The 27,761-nt window shown below is 40.5% G+C and overlaps 1 protein-coding gene across 1 annotated transcript in view; it reads right to left on the bottom strand.

Moving 5' to 3' along the window:
• Positions 1 to 27,761, bottom strand: part of LOC138247060 (eosinophil peroxidase-like) — a 129,503-nt gene that overhangs the window by 19,130 nt on the left and 82,612 nt on the right. Inside the window, exons 6-7 of the mRNA XM_069201809.1 lie at positions 6,402 to 6,608; positions 5,396 to 5,711 (exon numbers count right to left, since the gene is read on the bottom strand). Coding sequence (XP_069057910.1) covers positions 5,396 to 5,711; positions 6,402 to 6,608 — 523 coding nt within the window. The remainder of the gene's footprint in view (positions 1 to 5,395; positions 5,712 to 6,401; positions 6,609 to 27,761) is intronic.

Raw genomic sequence — 27,761 nt, 5'->3', positions numbered from 1 at the left:
AGGGTAGTGGCCCACAGTCTTTGTCTGCTTGAAGAAGGTGAAATCACTTGGAGGATTACCACTGAGTACTGATGTGTCCGCTGAATCATTATTCCTATGGGTTCAGAACCTATGTTTACAGGCCGTTCGTAATTATGAGGTATATGAATGAGAGTTTGAGATAAATTAATTCAGGTCTACTGCATCATAATCCGTAAAGGTCTATCCATTGAACGAAGAGTGAATGCAATCGAGTCCACAATTAGGTACGCAAAGCAAGCTAATCGTGGATCTAAGAGCACATCAAACCTCTCTGAGTACTTCTGAGATTCTGCAAGTGTTGCAGCTTCTCAGAAGTACTCATAAGAGTTACCATTTTGAAGTATGAAAATAAATAGGTGTACTTTTCCATTAGATATGTTGTTTTATGCAAAATATGCGAAATATTCGCCACTTCTCATAACACAAATTAATGTGTGATTTTTCCTACTGGAAATTGGTTCAAGGAGAAATTGTCTTGCTGAGCAAGCTGTTTACTTCCCGGACCAGTCTCCTGATAGTAATTCACAGGACCTTTTTGTGCACACAACATTTGCTCTATGCATTTCACGTTAATATGTACATTTTCAAAATATCTATTTTGAGAAAAAATATATACATCCTATAATCGCAAATCTGTTCAGCTGGAAAATTAACATTATGGGTGGAATCACTGTGCAAACACCTCTTTGAGAAGGTGAAATGCAACTAATATTGGTTCTGTGATTAAATATGATATTTGTTGACCACTGAACGGGAACATCTTTGTTTCAATCATTCTAAAAATGGAAAATAAATAAAGGAAAATAAAGAGCGAGTAAAACAAGAACAAAGTCAAAGCCGGACTGGCCATACCGGGCTTCGGGAACTTCCCGAGAGGCAGGAAGGGTGGGGCCGCTTTTGTTACTGGGAGGGAGGTTTTGTAGCAGTGCAGCAGTTTTAAAAGCATTGCTGAGTTCCTTGTTTATCCAACAGTGTTCAGGTAACAAAGTGCCAAGATAACTCTGGTGATGAATGTGTCTTCTGGAGATAACGTGTACTATGCAAATAACAGTTTTTGATTTGTGCAATGTTCAGTGGCATACTGCTTTTGTCACAGAGGTACTTTGGTTACTGTGCAATTCATATGTTATAAACATGGTAAAGGTCAGAAAGTTATGTTTTTTCGTCATACTTTGATTTTCCTTGCTAAAATGGGTTTGTGGAGAAATAAATTATTAGTAAAGTTAACTCTAACCGCAGTGTTACGTTCTGAATCCTGACTTTATGCTTCCCCAGACGAAGCACTCTTAAAAAAATGCTTACCACTATGAATGGCGTGAATCCTACACCTTGTAATCCCCTTTGTCTTGTCCAATATTTTCTACACACTGATTTACACATGTGTGCTTCACTGTCTTTGTATGCCTGTGTGATGCAAAGTGCTCCAACACCTTGCGCTGGTAAGAGAGGTACTATAAAACGAATGAAATACATGCGAGAGAGGGACTATGGAGAGATGAGAGGCACTGTTAGAGAGCGATGATTAGGGGAATCATTGAAGAGCCCCTAATAAAGATTGCTGTATCCTGGTGCTCTGCAAGGTTATCATTTAGTATGCTTCAAAAACTAACACAATTGATCATATATTGAAAAAATGTGTTGTAGAATGCACAGTTTTTGTCATTTATTTCCAAATTTTCTTGGGAGGGAGAACCCCTTCAAGATCCATTGTGGTGGTCAGGCTCACTCTGTAACCTAGGGGGGCTGGTCTGACAACATTTGTAAGAGCTGCATATGCAGTCTGGCCCTAAACATAATTAAATGTGACTGAATCATCAAATAAAAGTACACAAGAGAATTCGTAAATGAGCATGCACTACCTCATGAATGAGGTGTGTCCCCTCTGCACTGCTATTGTTCTTATTAAACTTTTGACATTTAGCTACTGTATGTCTTTTTCTTAATCTGGTACATAGTAAAGGTCTTAACGACAATCACTTCTAGAAGAAATTGAAAAATATAACCTTGATTTTAGAATTCCATTCTCTAAAATAAGCCAATGCTCGTCTTCAATATTGTATGGCTATAGAAATTGTATTCAGTAATTTTAAATATTTTTATGTTTCGCCTACACAGTGCACTCACTGTGCTGGGAGATGTATTGTTTACTATTCAAAGGGATTACAACCCGCTGACAACACACCATTGGTTGTTTTCATTGTCACTCTCATTTGCAATCTTTTGATTGCTTAGCTGCTGTAGGTTTAGCTTCCTTGTGTGTGTTAGCTCCTACCTAGAGAACAAACCAAGTATATGTGTTCGTCCTTGTCTTGGTTCTTCCTCATTTCCTTGCAACACACTATTTGTTTTTATAAGTGTTTCAGTATTGTTTCTGGATGTGCAATATGCTGTCCTACTTACATCTTTTTTATGTTGCTTTCACCCTATTTGCTGTCTATATTGATGATTTATTTACTTACACCCACAACTGTACTAATCTAGGCCACTCTCCTCCATGCTACTTCACGCTATGCACTCCACTCTATGCCACTCTAAAACCTCTCCACTCCACTCCTCCTCACCCCATTCTATGTACTTTACACCACCCCACTCTACACCACCCCACTCTGTAACAATTTACTCTTTGCCACTCTACTCAAAACTACTACAAGCACTCAATTCTACACCACTCAACTCCACTCTATGCCAATCTACTCTATGCCACTCCACTCTACTCCGCTCCACACCACTCCACTCTAAGCCACTCCAGGTCACTGCACTCCACAGATTGCCATTCTATGACACTCCGCTCTAATCTGTGTCACTCCCTTTCATGCTACTTTACTTTATGCCACCTAACTCTATGACACTTCACTCCACCCTACACCTCTATATTTTAATCCACTTTATGGCATTTTCCTCTACACAACTCTGTACCACTCTTGTCTATGCCACTCTATTCCACTCTATACCACTGTACACCACTCCATGCCACTCTTCGCCACTCCATGTCACTGAATGCCACTTCACTCTATTCTACACCACTTTATTCTGTGCCACTCCACCCTAGGCCAATCAACTCTATACCACTCTACTCTACACCACTCCACTCCGCTCTTCACCACTCAATCCTATCCTACTCTACTCTGCCACTGTACTCTACTCCAATCTATGTCACTTTACTTTTCTCTATGGCAATACACTCTATACCAATCTACTATACACCACTTTACTCTACCCCCTCTACTGTACATCACTCTATATCACTCCACTCCACTCAAGCCTACTTCACCTACTTCACCATCCACTGCACTCCACTACAGTCTACACCACTCACTCTACACCACTCCACACCACTCCCTCTACAACACTCCACGTGACTCCACTCGACAGAACGCCACTGTGCAGCACTCTATGCCATTCCACTTTACAACACTCCACTCTTGTCACTCTACTCAACACCACTCTACTGTAAGGCACTTGATTGCATTCTATGCCACTCTAGCAGTCTAAGCCACTCCACACTACGTCACTCTAATGTATGCCACACTACGCCACTTCACTCCACTCTACGCCACTTTATTTTATGCCACTCTAAGCCCCCTACTCCATTCCAGTCTATGCCACTCCACTCTATGCCACTCCACTGTACATTACACCACATTACTCCTCTCCACACAATGCCACTCTATGTCACTCTGTCACCCTGCTCTACAACATTCGACTCTTTGACACTTTACTCTATACCACTCTACTCTAGGCCACACTACTCAACTGTACTCTATGCCACACCATTCCACTCTATGCCACTCCATGCCACTCCATGCTTCTCCACTTCACTGTATGTTACCCACTCTATTCTACTTTATGCCACTCTACACCACTCCACTCTATTCCACTCTACTCTATGTCAGTCCTTTCCACTCGCTACTCCATATCTCTCTATATTTGCCACTTTATGCCACTCCACTCTACACCACTCGACTCCACTACACTCTATGCCATTCTACTCTACCCCACTCTAGTCTACTCCCCTCTACCCTGTGCCACTTCACTCTATGCCACTCCACTCAATGCCACTCTCCTAAACACCACTCTACACCATGCCACTAACTTTTAGCCATAGAGAACAGCATCCACGCTGCTGCACAATGTGGCAAAAAGACATCAGCAAAGCAAAGAGCTCTCACATAGGAAAGACCAATTGGCTTTGGTAATGTTTGTTATTTTTTTCATGTAGTCTCTTTATACTGGGAGTAACGATAAACGCCAAACAAGCCTAGAATCTCACATCAATCCACATCAGTACACATCCTCACATCAGCCTAGAATAGATGGAGAAGATCCATTTGAACAGCATGCTTGACAAACAAATGTTTCAAAACTTAAATCTCAGTGGACCTCTGCAGTTCTAGATTACAGGGAGTTGAAGTCATAAAATGTAAGCCCCCACTACATTCTGGTGACAATGTCTGCTTGAATGTCCTGCTTGATCTCACAACTGCTTTCAGAATCAACAATTATTGAGCTCCAGTTAACATTATCACAGCATAAATGACTTTCAACAGTAACATTCTGCAACACTTTATGCCATACTGGAAGAAAGAGAGTGTAGCTGATCCAGAGGGGTTCCTATAGATCTGGATCCACCCCTGTCTCTGAGCTTCAGTTGATTTTTGAACCTGTATCCGAAGTCCCTGGAAGACAACTTACCAACAACAACATCAGAGATACATGTATATGGGTCTGACACACCTCTATCAGTAAGTTTCAAGTGGTTGATTACTTGATTACATCAATCATGATTTATTGCCCGGCTATAATCCAGGCTGAATTTCTGAAGCCTACCAACCTCTGGATTTTGGTTATCGTGATGGAATAAATAATGTGCTGGCTATCGACTGTAGGATCCATTGTACTTCAAAGACAAGATGTCAGATGCTATTCTGCTATGCTTCTACTTCGTGGAATGCAGTCTTAGTCAAGATCCACCTGGTGCCATTCCTTTTTCACTTCTATAAGCAACACTTTACCTCCTTGGCACTAGGATGCCACAGAATCCCTCAAGAGTGCACACTTTATCTCCTTTTCCCCCCTGCACCTCACCTCCGACACACCCCTCAGAGCCCAAACATCACTGTGTGCTGTCTAGCAACTCTGCTGTCACCATTCACTCCTATCTGCACTACTTACTATACAATCATTGTAGTTTGCAGTGATGAATTGCCTTGTTGCCATATGTATACAATATGTCACATGCATAACCTATCTATTTATTGGAATATATATAACAGTAACACTTTAAATATAGCAGAAGATCCCACTGATAACTCAGTTAATCAGACTAAGCACAGAGCCTATTAGTACATTTCATGATTGCAATGATGGATCTTACCAGCAATGAAACATGGAGTTCCAGAAGTTTCATCGGTGGATGCACATACACTATTTTGGTTAACTTCAAATGGCAGAAATGCTCTATTTCCATCCTGAAACTTATGGTTGATAGCTAACAACCCCAGATCATTGGTCTTATTCCTTAGACTGTCAGCTGTAGAGGCTGTGCTTCCATAGACCATGCCAGCATCAATGAAGGAGGTCAAGCTATTCAGCTGCTCTCTGACCATTGTCTCAGTGGGGCACGCTGGACCAGTGCGAAATAGGGCAATGCACTTGCCCCTTCTGTTACCCATCGGATCGTTTGGTGGTATCTGAAAAACCATAATATAGATTATTTGAGCAGTTAATGTTCTTAGAGATAATGTTATATCAGTCCACCATATTCAATTTATAATGATATCTAGTCAAGAACATTGATGGTAATCTTACCCTGAGAGCTCATAGAGGGAATCCTTGAAGACTTAGCAGATATTAAAAATGTTGCATAATACAAAGGGTTTTTTAAATGTATGGTAAAATGAGGTTTCTATGTTTCGGGAAAATCACACCAAAAGGAAGATAATATAACAAAAGTGACCACCACGCACTGAGGAAAAGATAGCCTGAAACGCATTGTAATGCCGTCTCTACTGACATGTACTTTTCCTTTTATCTACAGTTAGGTGAAATGAAAAAAATCGGATCTAACTTTTTAAATGTTTATGTTATTTGTAAAACATGTCATTCAATTGGAGCAGCCTCAGAGTGCTTTCTTGAGAGGTGTGCCTCTATAATATACTGTCAACAACGAGTATCAGTGTCATGGCCTAATTGTGAAACCAACCAAACCATCATTGTTGGATGTTGGTGCGAAAAATATTGAAATTTGAATTCTTAGTAGGAATCTCTTACAGTAATGCTGGGCATTTCCCTCACTCAGAAGACACATTGGATATTGAAAGTTGTCACAATGAGCTCATTCAAACGTCCTTAAAAATGTGTGCCTCTAGGCACTAACTTACCATGATAGGAAAGCAGTTTGCTTCTTTAGCGCAGGTGGTGGTACACTCCTCCCTAGTTTTGCTTGGGCTTGCCATGGGGCTCTCAGGAGAAAAATCGAGATCGTGGTCAACCCACTGGCCCCATACCGTGAATAATTGAGATCTTTCCTGATCCAGTACCCCTCTCTCATCCAGATATCGAACAACTCGGTTTGATACATCCCGGACCTATAGAAAAAAAAGTGGTGAAATGTTTGGGATGATTAATACCAAAACATTTGTATCTGACACTCAAAGAACTCATGCACCACAAAATGTTACAATTCTGCATCAATTTCCTCATGCATGTCAGATGATTCCAAACTTTTCAGTGCCTAACATAGACGTGCTGATTATATCAACTTTCTCTGCAATTATAAGACCCGGGACTGAAAAATATTCTTCTGGAGGGAATCTCTACAGTTAACTCAACTGCATATAGAGACTACTCGATGTCACCAAAATAGATTGCAACTCTCGTATGCACGACTGAGTGCAAAGTTTTTCTTTAGTCGCATGTACGATGCTGCAGAAAACAAAATATGCTGCAATTTGTAGCACTGTAACTGACCCGTGTTAATATTACTCTAAACTGCGAATTTTTATTGATGTTTCAGAAATCTTGGCCATGCCCAGTTCCAATGCAAGGAACTCGTTGAATGGGGCAGTCAGATTTTACCCTGGTATATTCCATTTGCACACGATCACAATGCTCTACTTAAAGCAAACAAGAATGAATCGAGCTAAATATATTATCTGAAAAAGATATTGATAACTGTTCATGTGAAAAATGGCTCAGATTTTTGAAAGACAAGATTAGCTCGATAGAGGTTGCATGACAAAAGTGCTAACACCATCCTCCCTTATGAATAAGCAGTGCTAGGTCTGTCGCCATTGACAACAAAGGGCTTATAAGGTGGTAAAGAAAATAGTTTTACACAAGTGAAACATTTTAATTAAATCCAGAATAGAAATAATGGACATCTAAAAATGCACAACTTGCTTACATGGACGGATTCATATCTACAAACAAAACTGCTGTTCACCAGGTGAGATTACAAATCAACGAACAATACATTTATAGTATACACTCACAAGATGCTTTTCCTTAAACCCCTTCTAAATTGAGGGATTATAGGAAAGTTAACCTCAATCAATAATTGAAAATATATTAGCCATTCCTATTATAAAAAGACGAAATTTTTGAAAAGTATAGTGGGATTAATTCCAGAAAATGCTGTGGCTGCTGACTCCCACCAGAGATTTGTTTCATTAGTATTCATAAACTGACAATTGGTAATTTACATTAACATAGCATATAACTGAGCAAGCATTTATCTACTTAAAATTATTTCATTCTCCTGAACATATTGTTAATCCCTGCAAAAATATCAAAATTAATATGATGTTTCAAAGTCATAGAACACTGGAAAATGTCCTCAAATGTCGGTACAGAAGTCAAGTCCGTTCCTAACTATAGTGATCACCCTTTAATAAGTGTCTAATTTAAAGAATTCATTAATATAATTATTAATATTTGCATTACTATTCTTTTTCTATTTTTGAATAATCAATTTCTCCCCTAGGAAAACGGCTTCCTTTATATATAACATTAAAAGACACTCTGTACCTGGAGGCTGGAAACATCATTATATTATTTTCACATAAACACATGTTTAGAGACACAAAAATACCATATTCCTGCAATCCGCTACCCCGCACTACCAAGTCCAGCATAAATAAATACCATCAATTTCAATATTTTTGTTGGGAAAACCTCAGAACTTTAGGAATCGAAGACAAGGGACTATCCCACTCTTGTTCTTTTTAAAGTAACCTTATGGGACTTCTTAAGTCAGTATTTCAAGAAAATCGCCATTTCATTCTAGCCAATGTCATTGCACAAGAGATACCATCCACATACTTTTTGTTCCTTGAAAAAAGTTACCTGGAGTCACCTTACATGTGCTGTGATATTAACCTATTGACTGTGAATGCATAAATTATTTTATATGTCATAAAAACTGTTAATCAGGAGCGTAGCCTGGTCAGTAAGGTAGGATGTGTGTGAGCTTCAGATCTTCAAACAATCATGCTGATTAAAATACATTATATGAGAAACAGGGCAGAGAGTGGGGCCTTAAGGTAGAAGTAGGAAGGGAGAAGACTGTGGATTGTGAGGAGTACTTGTAACTCAATATTTTGTAAAATAAAAATTTTAAGACCTATAAACAGAGGCAAACGTGTGTGTGTGTTTTTGTCTTCATGTGTATGTAAACATCCATGAGAAACACCTCACCATACGTGACTTAAAGCACCTGTGCCCAACTATTTGCTACAGTGTTAGAAATGGGGTATTTGGTTGGCAGTCAGGTTACCCCCTGTCCATGCATGGACCCTCACTCTAGTCAGGGTAATGGAGAATCACCATCAGTTAACCCCCTGCTCACCCCCTTGGTAGTTTGGCACGAGCAGGCAAGCTTAACTTCAGAAGCAATGTGTAAAGTATTTGTACCAACCCACACAGTGACCCAATGAAAACACTACAAAATGACACAATACATGTTTAGAAAAATATATTTTATTTTATCCAAATAAACAAGACCAAAACAACAGAAATCCAACATACACAGGTCAAGTTATGAATTTAAAACACAAAAGAGTCCTAAATCCTTAGGAAAACAGTAAGAACACTATTAGCGTTCAAAAGTACCTGGGTAGCGTCAAAATAACACCTCACGGACGAGTGTGTGTCGGAAAAGGCCAACGATGCGTGGATTTCTCACCCGCAAGCAAGACCATGCGCTGTTCCTCCTCCGGTCAGGTCAGCGTGTGTCATTTCTACTCTCCGCAGGAGAGCGATGCACCGATCCGGACAGGCACAGCGGGTCAGGGCAGGCTTTGCGTCATTGTTCCACGCCCAGCAATGTTGCATTGAAAATCCGGCCACACTGTATCAGAAAACCGCGCTTTGTGGGTTGCGACGCTATCAGCCTCTGTCAGTGGGTGTTGCGCATCGTTTCTCCAGCCGCGTTGCGTCGATTTTCCAGCCGCAATGCAGGTGGAGCGTAGATTTCAGCCACGAAGCCGGTGCCGCGTTGTTTCTCAGCCGCGTCTCGGAAGGTGCGTCGAAAATTTCCCCGCACTGTGGTCTGTGCGTGGATTTTCAGTCTTGGTCTGCCAGCTTCACCTTTCAGGGGCCCTGGAACTGGATAGGGCACCACTTGGCAGGGCAGGAGTCTCAGCAGAGAGTCCAGGTGCTGGCAGGGAAAGTCTTTGATGGCCCTGAGAATTCAACAACAGGAGGCAAGCTCAGTTCAAGCCCTTGGAGATTAATTCACGAGCAGGAATGCACAATAAAGTGCAGTCTTTGTCCCCTTTCACAGGCAGAAGCAGCAACTGCAGGATAGCTCCACAAAGCACAGTCACAGGCAGGGCAGTACTTCTCCTCAGCTATTAAGCTCTTCTCCTTGGCAGAGATTCCTCTTGATTTCCAGAAGTGGTCTAATTTTCAGGGGTGTGGGTACCCTTCTTATACCCAGTTCTGCCTTTAAAGTAGGCCTACTTCAAAGGAAAGTCTCTCTTGTTTGTGAGGCCAGGCCCCAGACACACAGCAAGGGGTTGTCTGCATTGTGTGAGGGCAGGCACAGCCCTTTCAGGTTTAAGTGACCACTCCTCTCCCCCACTACTAGCACAGATGGCTCATCAGGAAATGCAGGCTCCATAACGGCTCCCTTTATGTCACTGTCTAGAGAGAGGTGCAAACAGCCCAACTGTCAAACTGACCCAGACAGGGAATCCACAAGAGAGTCACAGAATGGTTTAAGCAAGAAAATGCCCACTTTCTAAAAGTGACATTTCAAACACACAATTTCAAAACCAACTTCACTAAAAGATGTATTTTTAAATTGTGAGTTCAGATACCCCAAACACCACATGGCTATCTGTTCCCAAATGGAATCTACACTTTAATCATATTTAAAGGTAACCCCCATGTTAACCTATGAGAGAGATAGGCCTTGCAACAGTGAAAACCAAATTTGGCAGTGTTTCACTGTCAGGACATGTAAAACACATACATACATGCCCCACCTTTTACATACACTTCACTCTGCCCCTGGGGCTACCTAGGGCCTACTTTAGGGGTGCCTTACATGTAAGAAAAGGGAAGGTTTAGGCCTGGCAAGTGCATACATTTGCCAAGTCGAATTGGCAGTTTAAAACTACACACACAGACACTGCAGTGGCAGGTCTGAGCCATGTTTACAGGGCTACTAATGTGGGTGGCACAACCAGTGCTGCATGCCCACTAGTAGCATTTGATTTACAGGCCCTGGGCATCTCTAGTGCACCCTGTGCTAGGGACATACCAGTAAATCAAATATGCCAATCATAGAAAGCCAATTACATACACATATTATAGAGGAGCACTTGCACTTTAGCACTGGATAGCAGTAACACAAACAGCAAAAACAGAGTCCAGCACACATCCACAACCAGGGAAACAGAGGCAAGAGGTTAGAGGAGACCACTCCAAGGATGCCAAGTCTAACATACAGAATACATTTATTAGGGGGGTGTAACATTCCAAACACCCACTCCAAAGCTACACCCCTGCTGTTTATAGTTATGTCTCTCAGATACACCTAGATTAAAACCCTTACATAAATCAGAGGAAGGTCAGGCCTGACCCCCTTTAAGTAAGTGTACAATTTTGATCAAACACATGTGACCTCAAGACTGTCAGTACACCATAACATAATCAAATAGCAGTTGTGTGTTATTTGAGATAGATGAGAAGTTTACATATTTCAAGGTGTTCTAGCTTTTATTTCTTAGGCGAAACAAGGCTTGTCTTATCCATAATAGACTAGATATATTTTCCCCTCTGATATCCATAGTTTATCTAAAAACAAATAAATCAAGTCAAAGTTGAACTTTCAAATTCTTCTTAGCTATTGCGCAGATAGGTGTTTTCTATATTGTCTTTCCAGGTTACAAATATTCCACTATAATTGTGCATAATAAGTCCTACAAAGTATATCTGTATATGTTAGTTCGACCAAACCTTCCTTTCTTTGCCAGGATTTACAGTCAGGTCTTTTTAACTAACTTTAATTTTGCATACACTTTGAGAGTCAATAGCTCTAAGCGTCTAAACTGAGCTGTAATATCTTACCTCTCTCTCTTGTCCTTATAATTATGAGATAAGTTAATACTTTTTTTCCCATTGAACAGCTGCCAAGGTATTCTTCTAATCTATTGTTGCTTTTAGGTTTAACTATTCCTATACATTTTCCTCAGTTCAAAATGCAACTTCAATTTGCCCAAACTGCTTGATGCCTATTAAAATCGACAGCACTTATCTATACAAGTCTGATTTAATAACAGTCTCATCTTATTACAGTCATAACAAACTCTCTCCATATTCTATTCCCTTGAAATATCCACATTCTCTTAGAGCCGTCACAGTGGCTGACCTTGAAACTGTTTCACTTCAGCTTGAGCCCCCTGAACAAATATATGACAATGCGACACTGTTGCAGAACCTATGGCCAAAACATATGTTTTAAAGAATAACTACTAAGAAGTTATGCAATCAAGTCTTCTCTTTCATACTTTCTGAAGATGTCAGAAACACGTCTTATGCTGTCAAGCCCAAACTTCTTCCTAATGAAATCCTCTTTCAATACTCTTCATAACATACTACAGTGTTCTACCATTTTGTTAAGAGTCTGTCATCTGAATCTAATAATAGTATGTAGTCACCTTACAGCTGGGGATCGTTTCTTTCTTTTTGAATAACATTAATACTTGGTTTGTTTAATTTTCATGTGATACTTTTCATTAGTTATGTTGGGGCTGTATACTTTTGTGAGCATACAAGATATCTTTGCACTAAGGGTTTATCCCTAAGTGGTCAGTTAAAGGAATAAAAAGCCTTGTTGGAAATTCAAGATGTGGTGTTTCAGCTGGAATATTCAGTTGCAATACGTGGCTTGTATGAAAACATGGAACAACTGAGGCACACTCATTCCTGCATTTCATTCTGCAAACCTCATTGTTTGGAGAAAAATGCTAATGCTCTTGATGTTGTTAACTCTAGTGTAGAAGGATATCAATCTGGAATCTTGCCAACCCGTAACTTTGCCTACTTGATAAAAAAATACACTTGAAAGGGCCCTTCCTAGTAAACTTGAGTTTTGTAAAAAGTTTTGGTCCAGCAGTACCCAAAATAGAAAACAAAAATACCATGTGATTTCTGGGATACTCTGCCAATGGCTCTCTGGGTGCCGCAGCAGTACCACAGTACCTATGAAGATCAAAAATAATAAATAAAATGAAATCAGTCAACTGCTTGGCTACTAGAAGAAAAGTCTCCAAAAACATACCCACATACCATAGAACCAATCGGAAACACACTTTCTGAATACGATTTCACATCACTAATTCAGAAAATGGTTGCATCACAAAAAAAACAAAACATATCATGTTATCTGGAGGCACTCAAGAGAACCATGTATCAACTTCCTGCTACAGTAGATTCAATCGACCAACTGGGGAAAAGTAAGTGCATGTAGTGTCACCTGCACCACCCTCAACCACAAGGTGCACTGGAGCAGTCTTGGCAGTAGTCAATTAGAATAGCAAGGATGTGGACCACCTTTCAGATTTACACATCAAAAAGAGATTGCCTAGGCTGAGTACCAGAAGGATCATCCAGCTTCAGAAAAAGAGGTGAAAACTAACCTCAAATAACAACAAGAAGAGAAGGATGAAATTGTGCAATATTTCGCAACATATTAGTAAAATATACTACACACATTATTGAAATGGGCACATCTTGCATACAACCTTAGAGACAACAAAAGTGTCAAATAAACCAGGTCTAAGCGGAACACCTTTATATTCTACATTACTTATCAATCTGCAGTGTCTCAAAATCTTCAGCAAAGTGAAATGTTGTCAAATGTACGGAAAAAATATATTTTAGCATGAAGTCTGTCATCGCACTAATATTTGGCCCTCTGATACATTTGAGAAAAACACCGTGAACAACACCCACCCACATTCTGTTGCTTGTGTGTGAAAATCTTTACTGGAACTGGAACATTTTGAGACACTTTTACCATGAAAGGCACATAAGTACACAAATTGGTATAATGGTGTAATTTTCATAACAGGCATAATGCGAAATTCCCATAATTACCCTGATTATGCTTGCACAATTTAAATGTCACCCAAGCCTCCTGTACATAACTGTGGTGGTATCAGTGGTATCAGCAATTTAAGTTGTCATCAGTGATGTGATCAATGATGTCAGTTAACATGTCATGAGTGATGTAATATGTGATGTCATAAACAGTGCATGATGGTGGCACAAGTTATAGTTACCACAGTAAACTATAACTAGTGAATTTCGGTGTTTTATTTTGAATATTAGTTATCTTATTTCGACATCTAACTTTAATGCCACTTTAACCTTTGTTTTTTCAGTGAATTCTGTTGTTTCAATAACACAAGGTTATTGTACCATATCTAACTATAATAATGTCACTTTAACCTTTGTTTCTTTAATTTAATATATATATGTATATATGGCCATAAATATACTTATTCATATGTATCATTATCTATTTTATTGTATTTGTTCATCCATATGTGTCCATTTAACATTTCACAATGTTTACAAAATGTCCTTCAGTGAAGTTGATACATCTTACTTTTGAAACTGAGTTGCCATATTACAAAGAAATATTTCTAAGCTATAATATGTGTTTTTAATAGAAAATGTAAGTAATGATTTGGTCTAAGATGTTTTGGGAAACTATTTTATTGCAAAAGATATTTTTGAAAAGTATTTTTTCCAGAAGATGTTTTGGAAAACAATGCTATTCCATGCTACCTTCGTACCAACCATCATCTTCTGCCTTGTCCTTCAGGTCACCATTTATGTTGCGCCTGTAGAGCAATACTGCAAGAGTGAAAAACCTACAGAAGAGTGTGATGGAGATCAGCTATCAGATAGGGACATATTGACTGAATCTGAAATCAAAAATGTTAAGGATATTAATGGTGGCCGGAAGCTCAGCAGCCCTACATACTGCCCCTTTAGATGGACACCTACCTTAATAAAAACAAAGGTATGTATGTAAAAGTGTCTCACCAAAGTCATACAATGGTAGCAGCCACAATTCTAGCAAGGCTGGATTACGTAAAAGACCTGGTAATCATGTGACCCAGCTCCAAAACGGTAAAACACTATGCCTTAGCATTGGTAACACTGGCTCCACAATCTTGAAAAAAATATACTGGATCCCAAAAAGCGAAAATTACCTTAAAGCATGTAGCTTAGCCCCAATCACAAATTATCCTGGCAAAGTCCCACTCCACTTTAAAAAATCTTGACATGTTACTCTCATACAAGGATAACATGGCAGCGGTTTTTGTACTGTTGCACCTTCTTTATGGACATCCCTGAACTTTCTGAGAAGTAATACTAATCTTTTGCATTTGTTAAATTTGTAATCTTTGGGCTTTTGGGTCAGGTCGTTGTCTTTCATTCGAAGTGCCTTGAGACAAGAGAGGCAATGTTGAGCGCTTCACAAAAAGGAATTAAATCACATAGCATATCCAGAAATATCAGCAATGCCAATCTGGAACCGAAGCAGTACAGATGTGGTCATTCTCCATGATGCAGTGTGACATCATGAAGTAAACCTGGAGCAGATTGTTGTAATTCAATGCAAGGAGACCACGTCCATAGTCAGGAACTTGTCAATAAACCCAAAAGCAATGGCTGCAAGAGTATTGCTAACAGTTGTAACTGTTGTATTTAGAAAATGAATGGACAAACTGGGGAACAATCAAGGGGGCGAAACGCAGGCCCCTGCAGTTCCTGTGGCACAGAGGATGCCGCCCCCTTTCAGGGGAGGCCATTCAGCTCAAGGTCAAACAGTGTTTGTGAGATGTAGGAGTCTCAAGGCTTTGTTATCACGTTCGGCAGGAGGGTCCCATCATTTTGCATTATTCTTCTATAAATAAGTGCTGGCACATTGTTAATTTCTGGTCATTTCTGTATCCTCACTCTGGCACCAACAGCCTGACGGAGTCGCTTGTGAGACTTAAAGTGAGGTGTGCAATATTACTTTCCAATTTCCCTGTAATTACTGCAGTCGGTGCATTGCTGTGCTGCAGAAGGGGGAGATATGTACTGCTCAGCTGCAGGAGCAGTTGGATGAAGATGCTTCACTGTTTAGTTCCTATTGCAGAGCTATATGATATTGTATGATAGCATTTATGAATTGCTTCACACTCAGATTTGCATTAGAGTGCATGATTGGTAGAGTTTTGTGTGTAGTTTGGCATGTATGGCAGTGCTTCATTTTTGCGGGGCAATTGCACCTATTTTTGAGGGCTGGTACATAATTCTTCTGCCTCAAGCATTTACTGTTAGCAAAAGACACATATGGGAAAGATGACGGCTGAGAAAAATGAAAAAGCGTCACAAAGTGGTAAAGAAGAAAGCTGCAAGAGTGAGCTGAAGTGGCAGGAAGTGGCTGTAAATGGATTAAAGAGGCCGGAGATGGCTTCAGTAGTACACTGTGCTGTATTCTGTGCTCGCACATTTAATTGCAGCAGCCGTGTGCTTCAGAGGAGAGCTTTGGGCACCAGCTCATTTTTATTTGCAAATTAAGCATTGATATATGGGTGTTATTGTTGTTGGAAGAGTTGAGTGACCCTCAAGGATATGCTTGAAATATGGTGTAGAGAACATTTTATGTGCATATGCATGAGGTGCTGTGGAAATCGATAATAAACGAAGGTATGTATATCTAATTGTTAGGAGCAGTCTGTAGCCTAACGTTGAGACCAACATAGAGTTCGTAACCTCTGGGTAGGTGGAGTGCACCTAGGGCATGGTATATGAAGTAAACCCAGAAGTGAAACAAACTAAACCCCTCCATGCACTGAAAAGCAAGCACAAGCAAACAGAGGCAGAGTTGCAGCATTTCTGTTCACATAGTTGTTTCATCTATGGTCCAGCTTCTGGATCACATGACCATCAGCTTTTAGGTGAGTCATCGCTTCAATCTCTAGTACCTGCAAGAGCTGTCTTATTAACCAAGGGACTGAGTGGGTGATAACATGAGAGATGATAGGTAAGGCCAATCACCCACCACAGCCACTCCAGAGGGTAGCGTGAAAAACCTGCCAACTCCTTAATAAGAAGATACCGAAGCTAAGGATTATAGAAATGTTCCCTGGGTGTGATATCAAATATTCATCATGTGAAAGCTGAATTAATTATTAATGAATTTCATTTATTAATGGTTAAGAATTTGCATGGAATTAAGTTAACATAGAAAAATGATGTGTGACTTAGAAAATGTCCCACTTGAGTGGCTGCCATAAGCTATGTAAGCGTTTTAGTGGATGCATATTATTATTAGTTATTGTGCACGTCTAGAGGAAAATGTATTAGTATGTCATATTAATGATTTCATGTTATGTATTTGATTTACTAACTTTAGGCCATAAGTTGGTGAGGTCAGGGCCAAGTTTGCAAAACCTCATGTCACGCTGCAATGTTTAATAAATAGTGGAAAATGTATTACCAGACTAGAGAATAAATGCCTTCATTGTTCACGCCGTGCTGACCAAACGATTTTCAGATGTCTTTAACTTTCTTATGGAACCATGTTGTACTAGAAAGGATACTAAGTTAACTTGATGTGTGAGACTGAAATGTTCCTAGGAATCAACAATGGATGTACTGATTTGAGTATGGATTGCAACAAAAGAGTTACCTGACAATCCTGATGATGGGAACAGGAGAAGAGGAGCCAATCATTGACGTGTGAAAGATCGTTTAGTTGTATCTTAGATTTTGGTTTTAACTTTAATTGGAGCAACAGTAAACATACAATTTTCTGACCAATGAAAATGTGGGAAAATTCTTTAGAAAATTCTAACTTAGCCTGATTGCAGTGTTCCGTGCCATTAGCCATTTTGCCATTGGTTCACCATTATTCCTTTTCACGCTGTTCGAGGAGCTGAGCAGTTCCTGATGTTCTTTTTCCTTTATAACCATCCTCATAGAGTAAATTGAGTTAATGTTGATTCCTTAGCTTGCTAATTTATGTGGTTCAGATAGCTTAGAGCCCACCGTATCTGAACCATTTCTTTTCACTGCCCCGTTCTGAAGCTGACCAGACGGATGTCCAGCCAGCAAAGAGAATCACAGCTTGCCAATCAATTGAGGAGATGTATAACAAAATGATATTGTTGTGGCAGATTTTTGTTCTTTAAATTTCTAGGCACCAACCGCTATTTTCATAGCACCACAGTTAGATGTTTTCCAAATTAACTTTTGACTAAATTACTTTTGCATGAAGTCCAAACATGCTATTCTAATTTTAGTTAATTATCACAATGTTGGCAAATGCTATTAATTGTGAATTGATCTTGTTTACCTGCTGAGACTAGATGTATGTAATTTCTATTGCAGTTATTGTTACTATTGATTTGTACTGTGACTCTTGAATGCTTAACTGTAAATGCTTTAGTTAAATTGAGATTCTTTAGAAGATTTGGTCAGCCAGAGTTATTCATATATGTTTATCATTTGGTAATGACACTAATATATGTTATGTTAGCATTGTTAATATAGGGAAATAAACGTTCTAACTTTTACTAAAGGTGTGGTTATTCATGGCCACAGGGGTCATGATGCATGACGTTTAGTGACTCAAGATATTGACAAACTGATTGCTTCATATATTGTGGTCACAAGATTTGGGGCCAGATGTAGCAACGGTTTTTCACGTCACAAACAGCGAATTTCGCTGTCTGCGACGTTCAAAACCCACATCGCGATGCCCTATTCCCGTTTTGGGAGTCGGTACCCTGGTTACCGACTCACAAAACGGGACTGCGAGTCGCAAATAGGAAGGGGTGTTCCCCTTCCTATTTGCGAGTCGCTGCGTGATGCTGCATTGCCTTGTGACCGCGAACGCGATCGCAAAGCAATCAGTTACCACCAGTGTCACACTGTTGGTAACCCATTCGCAAAAGGGAAGGGGTCCCTATAGGACCCCTTCCCCTTTGTGAATGGCCTGGAAAACATTTTTTCAGAGCAGGCAGTGGTCCTATGGAAAACAGGCTGCATTACAAAAAAAAAAAAAACTGCTTTATTTAAAAGAAGTCACAGACATGGTGGTCTGCTGTCTCCAGCAGGCCACCATCCCTGTGAGTGCTGCGAGTCGCAAATTGCGACCTACCTCATTAATATTAATGAGGTGGGCCTTTGTGACCCCCTTGCGAGTCGCAGATGGTGTCAGGGACACCATCCTGCATCCTGAATTGTGACTCGCAAACTTGCGACTCGCTCTGACTCGCAATTTGCGACTCGCAATTCAGGACATACGTACATCTGGCACTTGGTTATTAGGAAAATGAGAGTAATGACGGTGAGATTCCTCTAAGCGGAGTCAAAAGATCTATCGAACCTCTAACGCGTCCCCTTATGAATAAATTATAAAAGACCAAATAAGGTCAGACGTGCTCACAGTCGCAAATGAACTTGCTATGATTCTTTAAACTTAATCTAACTATTACAGTCAGGGACACTGACTATGCACTGCACCACTGACTATGCATTGGAGCACCACCCAGCTGGCCAGGAGATAGTGTGTGATGACAACACTCCACACGCATTAACAGAAAGCTATTTCTTTCCTTGGAAGGGTGCAAATTGGCAGCTGTTGTGTCTGAAGTCCTGTGCACTCTCTGCTTTCCTCAGAGCCTTACCCTGTGGTAGGTAGGCTCTTTGGTAATTCCAGCTATAGTATTGGCTTGGATCTCCCTCAGAGGAGGAGAGGAGAACAAATGGGGCAAACTAATCGATAAATTAATGAGGATAAACTAGCAAAGGAGAAACAAAGAGAGGAAGAGGTGCAAACCCAGAATGCCTGAGCCATATTTACCAGAAGGTTCACAAACTGAGGATAAGCGGAAAAACAGGAAGACCATTTTATGAAAAGGAACTGACTACATAATCAGATATTAAAAATAAAGATGTCAATAAAGTAAATATAAATGAAAAAATATCAAAATAAAATAAAAATAAAATAAAAATAAAGATATTAAAAAGGTGAGAATGGACAGAGAAGGAAGTGAGTACCTGGGGTAGAGAAGACAAGTTAATGAAAACACAGAACAATCTGGATTCTACAGATATTACAAAGGTTGCAAAGGCTGCAAAAACTGCAACAAAAAACAGAGGAAAGGACAATTAGAGTGCTACCACTCCTAGTCCTCAGACTAAAGGAAGTTGGAATTTCTGACAAGGCCCACAAATGGATTACACAATTTTTAGAAGGGAGAACATTCCAAGTCCTTGATCGTTCCTTTCTATTGGACAATTTGAAAAGTCTATGGGGAGTACCGAGAGGCTCCTCCCTCAGCCCCACGCTTTTTAATGCTTATATGATCCCTCTGGCCAGAATAGTGGAGTCTTTTGGGCTGTCATTAGTATCATATGCTGATGATATGCAGCTCGTGTTATCCTTCTCCCCCACCCATAACTCCCTCATAGCTCAGCTAGGCCCCTTCTTACAGGCAGTCTCCAACTGGCTGGAGGTAAGCAAGCTGAAGTTGAATGGGGACAAAACGGAGGTAATGATTATGGGACATCCCTCCCCCTCTCTTCAAGTTGCTCCAATACTTGATTTCCTAAGAGATCTCCCAGCCCCAAAGAACCAGATTAAGAGCTTAGGGGTATGGCTAGAACCCTGGCTGACAATGGAGGTGCAGGCAAAAGAATATCTTCTACCTGTGTCAGGATTTTTAGACTTCTTAGGAAAGTCTTTAAAATCCTCCCTTTCCTGGTAAAAAGGATTATAGTCCAGGCGCTCATTAAATCTCGAATAGACTATGGCAATGCCCTGTTTCTGGGCTCCCCAAAATTTTTGATAAAAAGACTCCAGGTACTACAAAACATGGTGGCCCGTCTTTTATTTAACCTGCCCAAACACCAGTCGGCCAAAGCTGCTCTTGCGGCCCTGCATTGGTTGCCTATAGAGCAACGAATATAGTTTAAGACGCTCTGCTATTTTCATAGAACCCTTCATGGAAAGGGTCCCCCTTTTTTGTACTCCTTAGCGAGCTTCTATGAGCCGAGTAGACACCTCAGGTCTTCAACTGGAGCCTTGGCAGTTATTCCCCCAACGAAGAAAACTAAGTGGGGTGGCAGGTCAATGGCTTTTCTGGTTGCCAAACTTTGGAATTCATTGTCTATTCCTCTTCGGCAGACTAAAGACAAATTAAGTTTTCGTCGTCTCTTAAGGACCTGGTTGTTCTAACTCGGTGTGTCGATGCCTTCAACACCTATCTGGAAGAGATCTGTATCGCAAGCGCTGGAAAGCCTTAGGGCAGCCATGCGCTATACAAATTAACATAACATAACATGGAAGGGAGAGATAGGGTGGCCTATCACAAGAAGAGGCGAGATAAGAAGATGGGTCAGTATTTGCATCACCCCTGCACTGACAGACAGAATGGGCAGCTTCCCTATGACCAGAAGAATGGAGAGTATTGCTTGCTCTGACAGCAGCCTGACAGTTTCTGCAGCAACATTGGATATCTGGGAATGATCTTGATAGAAGCATGATATGAAAAGCATGAAGATCTGACTGCAAAGAAAGATTGTTGGGAGGGATCTTCTGCATTGCATCACAAAACACGCAGTCATTTATTTCATGTTATGTCCTGCTGAGTATGGAGTAGAACTTTACCATTTAGAGACTTAGGGAATCTTACTGCCAGACTATGTGGAGAGAGAACACAATGTTGATGTCAGCTGGTATTGAACATTCACACTGCCTACACAAAGGAACCCACAAGTATAAACCTGCTGTCTCTAGTGGTGTTCTGTGCTTTTCTTGTCAGCTTGGTCTGAGCAGCAGACGGAACTTTTGGATACATGTTTTTCAGGTGTATTATAATAACACATTAATAATTTCAGTAAAGGAATAATGAATTTACACGCCCATTTCACGCTACATTAAAAGGTGAAAACCCTTATGAGGGATGCTGACTAAAATGAACTACATATATAAAAACGCTAATGATGTTTCAGATATAAACCAGTACTACCTAGTGGTGCCTTTTCTGGCCTGGCTCCAGCGACCCTGCCCACTTAACAGCCTTGGTGGGATTACCACAAGCTGTCAGCCATCCAAGTCACGCACGGAAATAAGTTATTCCAGCATTCTGAAAATCGTTCATTTTCAGGCTCTTTCAGCCTCACAAGGAACACTTTATAGTAGGATACAGAATAGAGACTCTCTTGTGAGTCTGTTCAGAGGTCTATTTTCGACAATCCTGGGACAAGTCCATACGGCCAAAGATGCGGACAGAAATCAGAGCAGCTTCCTTTTATTTCCTCCAAGCAGTTGCTCTTCTTTTTCCATTTTCTAGGCTTCAAATGTAAGCATTTTTTTAAACAGGGCACATTAAGTTTGCAATTTGTAAATAACCCTAATCCAATCCATAGTTTTTCGTCATAAGTCCCTCTTGACCGATAACAGCAAAGCAACGTAAACTAGGGCTGGTAGACATGTACTTATGGTTGTAGAATTTGCACAGGTCATATTCTAGCCTAATCAAACTCACAGAGGCTTTTCTCCCAGAGCAAGACATCCCTTGTCTTACAGTGAACTTTCACACGACCTAGTAATATGTTTTGGTGGCCTCAGTTAGAACATGTGTATGGTACCATGAGCCAGTGGCCTTACACAGAGGTTTAATCAATTGGTCTAGTATGGAGCGTCAGTGGCCCCTCACAATTCACACATCAGTGACCTAGTAATAAACATCAATGGCTATAAATAGTGCAGGGTACAATGGCCATCAGTGACCCAAAAAAGCACCCACAAGAACGGCTCCAATAACGCGCGTCAGCAACCCTAAACTGTGCAGTATCAATGGACCAAAGAAAAGGCCCTACAGAATACACTGTAAATGAACCTACTAACAAGAGTACAGGGAGTGCAGAATTATTAGGCAAATGAGTATTTTGACCACATCATCCTCTTTATGCATGTTGTCTTACTCCAAGCTGTATAGGCTCGAAAGCCTACTACCAATTAAGCATATTAGGTGATGTGCATCTCTGTAATGAGAAGGGGTGTGGTCTAATGTCATCAACACCCTATATCAGGTGTGCATAATTATTAGGCAACTTCCTTTCCTTTGGCAAAATGGGTCAAAAGAAGGACTTGACAGGCACAGAAAAGTCAAAAATATTGAGATATCTTGCAGAGGGATGCAGCACTCTTAAAATTGCAAAGCTTCTGAAGCGTGATCATCGAACAATCAAGCGTTTCATTCAAAATAGTCAACAGGGTCGCAAGAAGCGTGTGGAAAAACCAAGGCGCAAAATAACTGCCCATGAACTGAGAAAAGTCAAGCGTGCAGCTGCCACGATTCCACTTGCCACCAGTTTGCCCATATTTCAGAGCTGCAACATCACTGGAGTGCCCAAAAGCACAAGGTGTGCAATACTCAGAGACATGGCCAAGGTAAGAAAGGCTGAAAGACGACCACCACTGAACAAGACACACAAGCTGAAACGTCAAGACTGGGCCAAGAAATATCTCAAGACTGATTTTTCTAAGGTTTTATGGACTGATGAAATGAGAGTGAGTCTTGATGGGCCAGATGGATGGGCCCGTGGCTGGATTGGTAAAGGGCAGAGAGCTCCAGTCCGACTCAGACGCCAGCAAGGTGGAGGTGGAGTCCTGGTTTGGGCTGGTATCATCAAAGATGAGCTTGTGGGGCCTTTTCGGGTTGAGGATGGAGTCAAGCTCATCTCCCAGTCCTACTGCCAGTTCCTGGAAGACACCTTCTTCAAGCAGTGGTACAGGAAGAAGTCTGCATCCTTCAAGAAAAACATGATTTTCATGCAGGACAATGCTCCATCACACGCGTCCAAGTACTCCACAGCGTGGCTGGCAAGAAAGGGTATAAAAGAAGGAAATCTAATGACATGGCCTCCTTGTTCACCTGATCTGAACCCCATTGAGAACCTGTGGTCCATCATCAAATGTGAGATTTACATGGAGGGAAAACAGTACACCTCTCTGAACAGTGTCTGGGAGGCTGTGGTTGCTGCTGCACGCAATGTTGATGGTGAACAGATCAAAACACTGACAGAATCCATGGATGGCAGGCTTTTGAGTGTCCTTGCAAAGAAAGGTGGCTATATTGGTCACTGATTTTTTTTTGTTTTGTTTTTGAATGTCAGAAATGTATATTTGTGAATGTTGAGATGTTATATTGGTTTCACTGGTAATAATAAATAATTGAAATGGGTATATATTTTTTTGTTGTTGAGTTGCCTAATAATTATGCACAGTAATAGTCACCTGCACACACAGATATCCCCCTAACATAGCTAAAACTAAAAACAAACTAAAAACTACTTCCAAAAATATTCAGCTTTGATATTAATGAGTTTTTTGGGTTCATTGAGAACATGGTTGTTGTTCAATAATAAAAGTAATCCTCAAAAATACAACTTGCCTAATAATTCTGCACTCCCTGTATGTGGCCCCACACAGGGCATGTGTAAGAAATTGGGTCAGCAGCCAGGCTTAATTTAGAGGCAAGGTGCAATGTATTTATGCAGCATTTCAATCAGTAATAAAGTGAATACATAACACTAGAAACATTCCACACCAACTTAAAAAAGTAGACTAAAATTTAAATAATGTAAGACCAAAACGACACAAATGCAACCAGATATGTATTTTCAAAGTTCTAAGTAAAAACAGTGCCTAAAAGCACAAAGTAACAACTGTCCCCTCTGGTCATGGTGGACTGGGACAAAGTCACAAGTTCAGACCGAGGGCGATGGGGGCTAGCTACAGGGACCAAGCTAGTCCAGCTGAACTAAAGTTCCTTAAATCTTGGTTTGCGGAGCGTTGCGAGATCCAGTGTTGAAGATGGGTTGTAGCTTCCAAAAAGCTGTGACGTGGAGGCCTGCATTGTCATTGAGGATGCCATTGATGTGGGGCTTGTGATGCAAAGTGCTGCGGCAAACATGCATCATGAACCAGTGGTTCTGAGGTACTGTGGGTTGCGATGCAGAGTCGTGCAATGTCGTCGAGGAGGCCATTGATGGGATGCTTTCAATTTGAGATAAATCAAGTAATGGCAAAATAATTTTTCCAGCGGCTGGAGTTAGTGCATTTCGGATCAATCTGGCCAAGAAACAGGATGGAGAAAATGCTGTAGGAATCTGAGTGGTGTGGCCAGTTTTGAATTTCATTGAAATTGAAAACTGAAAGGGGTTTCAGTGAAATTGAACACTTTTTGTCAATAAAACTGAATGCAATTTAAAATAATTTCAGTGAAATTCACCTGTCTCCTTCCCCCTCCTTCATTCCCCACCACCCTCTCACTCATCTTCACCTTGGGACATTTACATTGCCCCCCTGTCTTATTTCTCCTGCGCTTTACAACTCCTGAAAATGTTCCCCTCACCTTATATCTGTTCTCTTTTGTCCTTGGTTTCAGTTCTCAAAGGTCAGCAGCCTTTATAGACTTTTTAGGTCTTGTCTAGGGACAGGTTTAGCTGTTATTTACAGACCTATTGTTTTTTATACATAACATCTACTTCCAGTGGGCTTTGGGTCAGCACATTAGCCATTGTGGATGGCTTTGTTTTTATCTCACTCCTCCCTATGCTTCTACCTGTCCCTTACACAAGCATTTCTTTCTCTCAGTGTTTTGATTGGATGACTTGTATACTTTTATTGCACACTGGAGAGGACTATTTTTTCACTTCAGTAGAAATTCTTGTTACAAATGCTACCTGTAAAGCTTCCCAGCAGCACGTTTCTTGCTCCTCAGCTGCTCTCCCTACTCTACTGCCAGGCAATGTCCTTTCTCCTCCGCAGACGGCTCTCTACACTTGCAGCCAGAGCTTTCCATGCTCCTCCAAAGGAACACCGTCTCCCTTTTCAGAGCACAATGTGAATATCTTTCTCCTCTGCTGACAAGTCTCTCTTCATGCAGCTGACACCTTTGCTGTTTTTTTGCCCGGGCACACTCTCCTTCTCTAGAGTGCCCGGAGGCTTGATTTCTCTTCTGATATCCATTCCCTGTCTCCTTTACCTCTGTGGGTTTTAAACTCAACTTCAATAATGCAAGATGCATGCACTACACTGCTGGGTGCAAACAATGGTGTCCTCACAATGGCTTCCCATTGCACTGTTTATGCATTCCTGTCCCTTTGCACATTTCTGAGTTGCAGTTTGCACCCAGATTATGTTTTTGGACTGATGGTGAGCAGGATGAGGGCACTTTTTAGGTTTCTCCTACGCAACGCTTGCGCTGTGCTTGTGAAATCTATTGTTAAAATATATCTTAAAGCAACTTACATCCTTCCCCCTTTCTTTTTATTGGTTTCTGTGCTAGCCACTTACTTGCTCTCCCTTTCTATTGGCTGTAGCATATTTTCTGCATTTACCAATGCTTGTTCTGAAAATATGTTATGTCTTATCAGTGTCCCGAGGCCAAAGTAATGTTTTCTTCTGCTTTTGTGGAGCTCTTTTTTAAGGTTTTGCCCGCACAGCATTTGCTTTGTTTGCTTCCATAAGAAAAGTGTTATCTGACTTGGTTATATCTTTAGCGCCGTTTGATGAATCTTAATGACATTTTTCAAAAAAAAGATTGGATCTTGTTCTGTACGAAAAGTTTCTGGGTGATCTGTCAAGCAGGAGCCGAGAAAAAGGAGCTTAAAAAGTGTGCTTCCCATGTTAGTTCCTATAGAGAATTTAGACATGACTGCATGAACGGAATTACACCAAATTTGGCGGGAAGATAGCTCTTGGTCAAGAAAGCATGCTTTCTATTATTTGGTGTAAATCTATTCAGTAGTTTTTGACATATCAAAGGAAAAATAAATTTGTATATCTGGGTGGAGCCTAAGCACAGCTCTCATGGTGAGATGGTCAGCACTTCAACTATAAAGTGATGGCAGCCATATTGGGACCAATAAACGTGATAGCACCCATTTAAATGTATTGTAGTGAATGTCAGGTTTTGAGGGTCGCAAAAAGGAGAACGTATAAAGGATGATAAAAGATTTTAGTTACAATATAAATCGTCTGTTGCGAAAGTGATTTTACCCTATGAAAAAGCCTTCTGCCGAGATTTCATGAATCATGTTTGAGAGAAATCTTTTTTCTCACAATTTTCCCATAGAAGGTATGGAAGGTGCTCCAGAAGCTAAAACAAGAGCATATTTTCTGTAAATTCACACTATCGAACTCAGACATATGAGAATGAAGTCTGACATTCTCAGTAAAACATACTTTTAGTAGGAGAAGCCTGTCAGTTGATTCCCTTGTGTTTTACTGCAACCTCCTAGTGTTCTAAAGAACAGCTAGAGCGCTAACAGTCAAACATCTGACAAAGTGTGGCTCACCTGAAGCCATCTTGATTGGATCACCAGGTAAAACCTAAACCATTTAACTTAGAAAGGGATGAAATGAGGGGTTTGAATGTGTCATAGAAATTATGGTTAGTGCTGTAGAAAGAAAGATTAGGACACATTTTTTTGTGAGTTCTGAAATATTTTCCTCTTCTATTTCATTAAACCAGTCTGACAACAGAGGCAGACTGCCATTTAACTCACTGGTGATCACCAGTTTATTACAGTGGTCTAATGAGCAACTAGGGTGTTAACATTTTGAATTTATGCCAAAAGTGTGCCACATCTGACCACCATATTGCTGGAATAGAAGTGAAACGTTTAAAGCATTTTCTACTGAGAGTACTGCAGTAAATGAGAAGATTAGGGAGCTACATAACAAATATGTCTCCCAAGATGGCCATCAGACAAAAAAGAGCCCAAATGTAGCACAAAAATCACCCAAGTATAGCCTGAGTTTAGCCCAATGATCGATGTGCGTAAAACATTTAATTGTTTGTTTTTCTGCAGTTTTATATAGCGCACACCTGACCAGAAGGTATTGGAGTGTTTACATGAGTTTCAGTTACATTACACAAGGACACACTCCTTTTGGGTTTTAGGTATGGGGAGATTAAGTGATATGCCCAGAATCACAGGATTTCGAGCTGATGCTCAAACTCAAACCTGGTTCCCTAGTTTCAAAGGCTGCAGCTCTGGCCGTAAAGCCCCATTCTCTCCCCTAAGTGTAACATATAATCAAGTGATCAAATGGATATAAAAAACATCAATGTAGGAAATAATTTAAAGCTGCTTTGTTGCTATTTGAGCACTCAGAAATATGTCCTCATTTTAGT

This window comes from Pleurodeles waltl, chromosome 7 (assembly GCF_031143425.1).
Source record: "Pleurodeles waltl isolate 20211129_DDA chromosome 7, aPleWal1.hap1.20221129, whole genome shotgun sequence".
Classification (NCBI taxonomy): domain Eukaryota; kingdom Metazoa; phylum Chordata; class Amphibia; order Caudata; family Salamandridae; genus Pleurodeles; species Pleurodeles waltl.
This window is presented reverse-complemented; position numbering and strand designations above follow the sequence as displayed.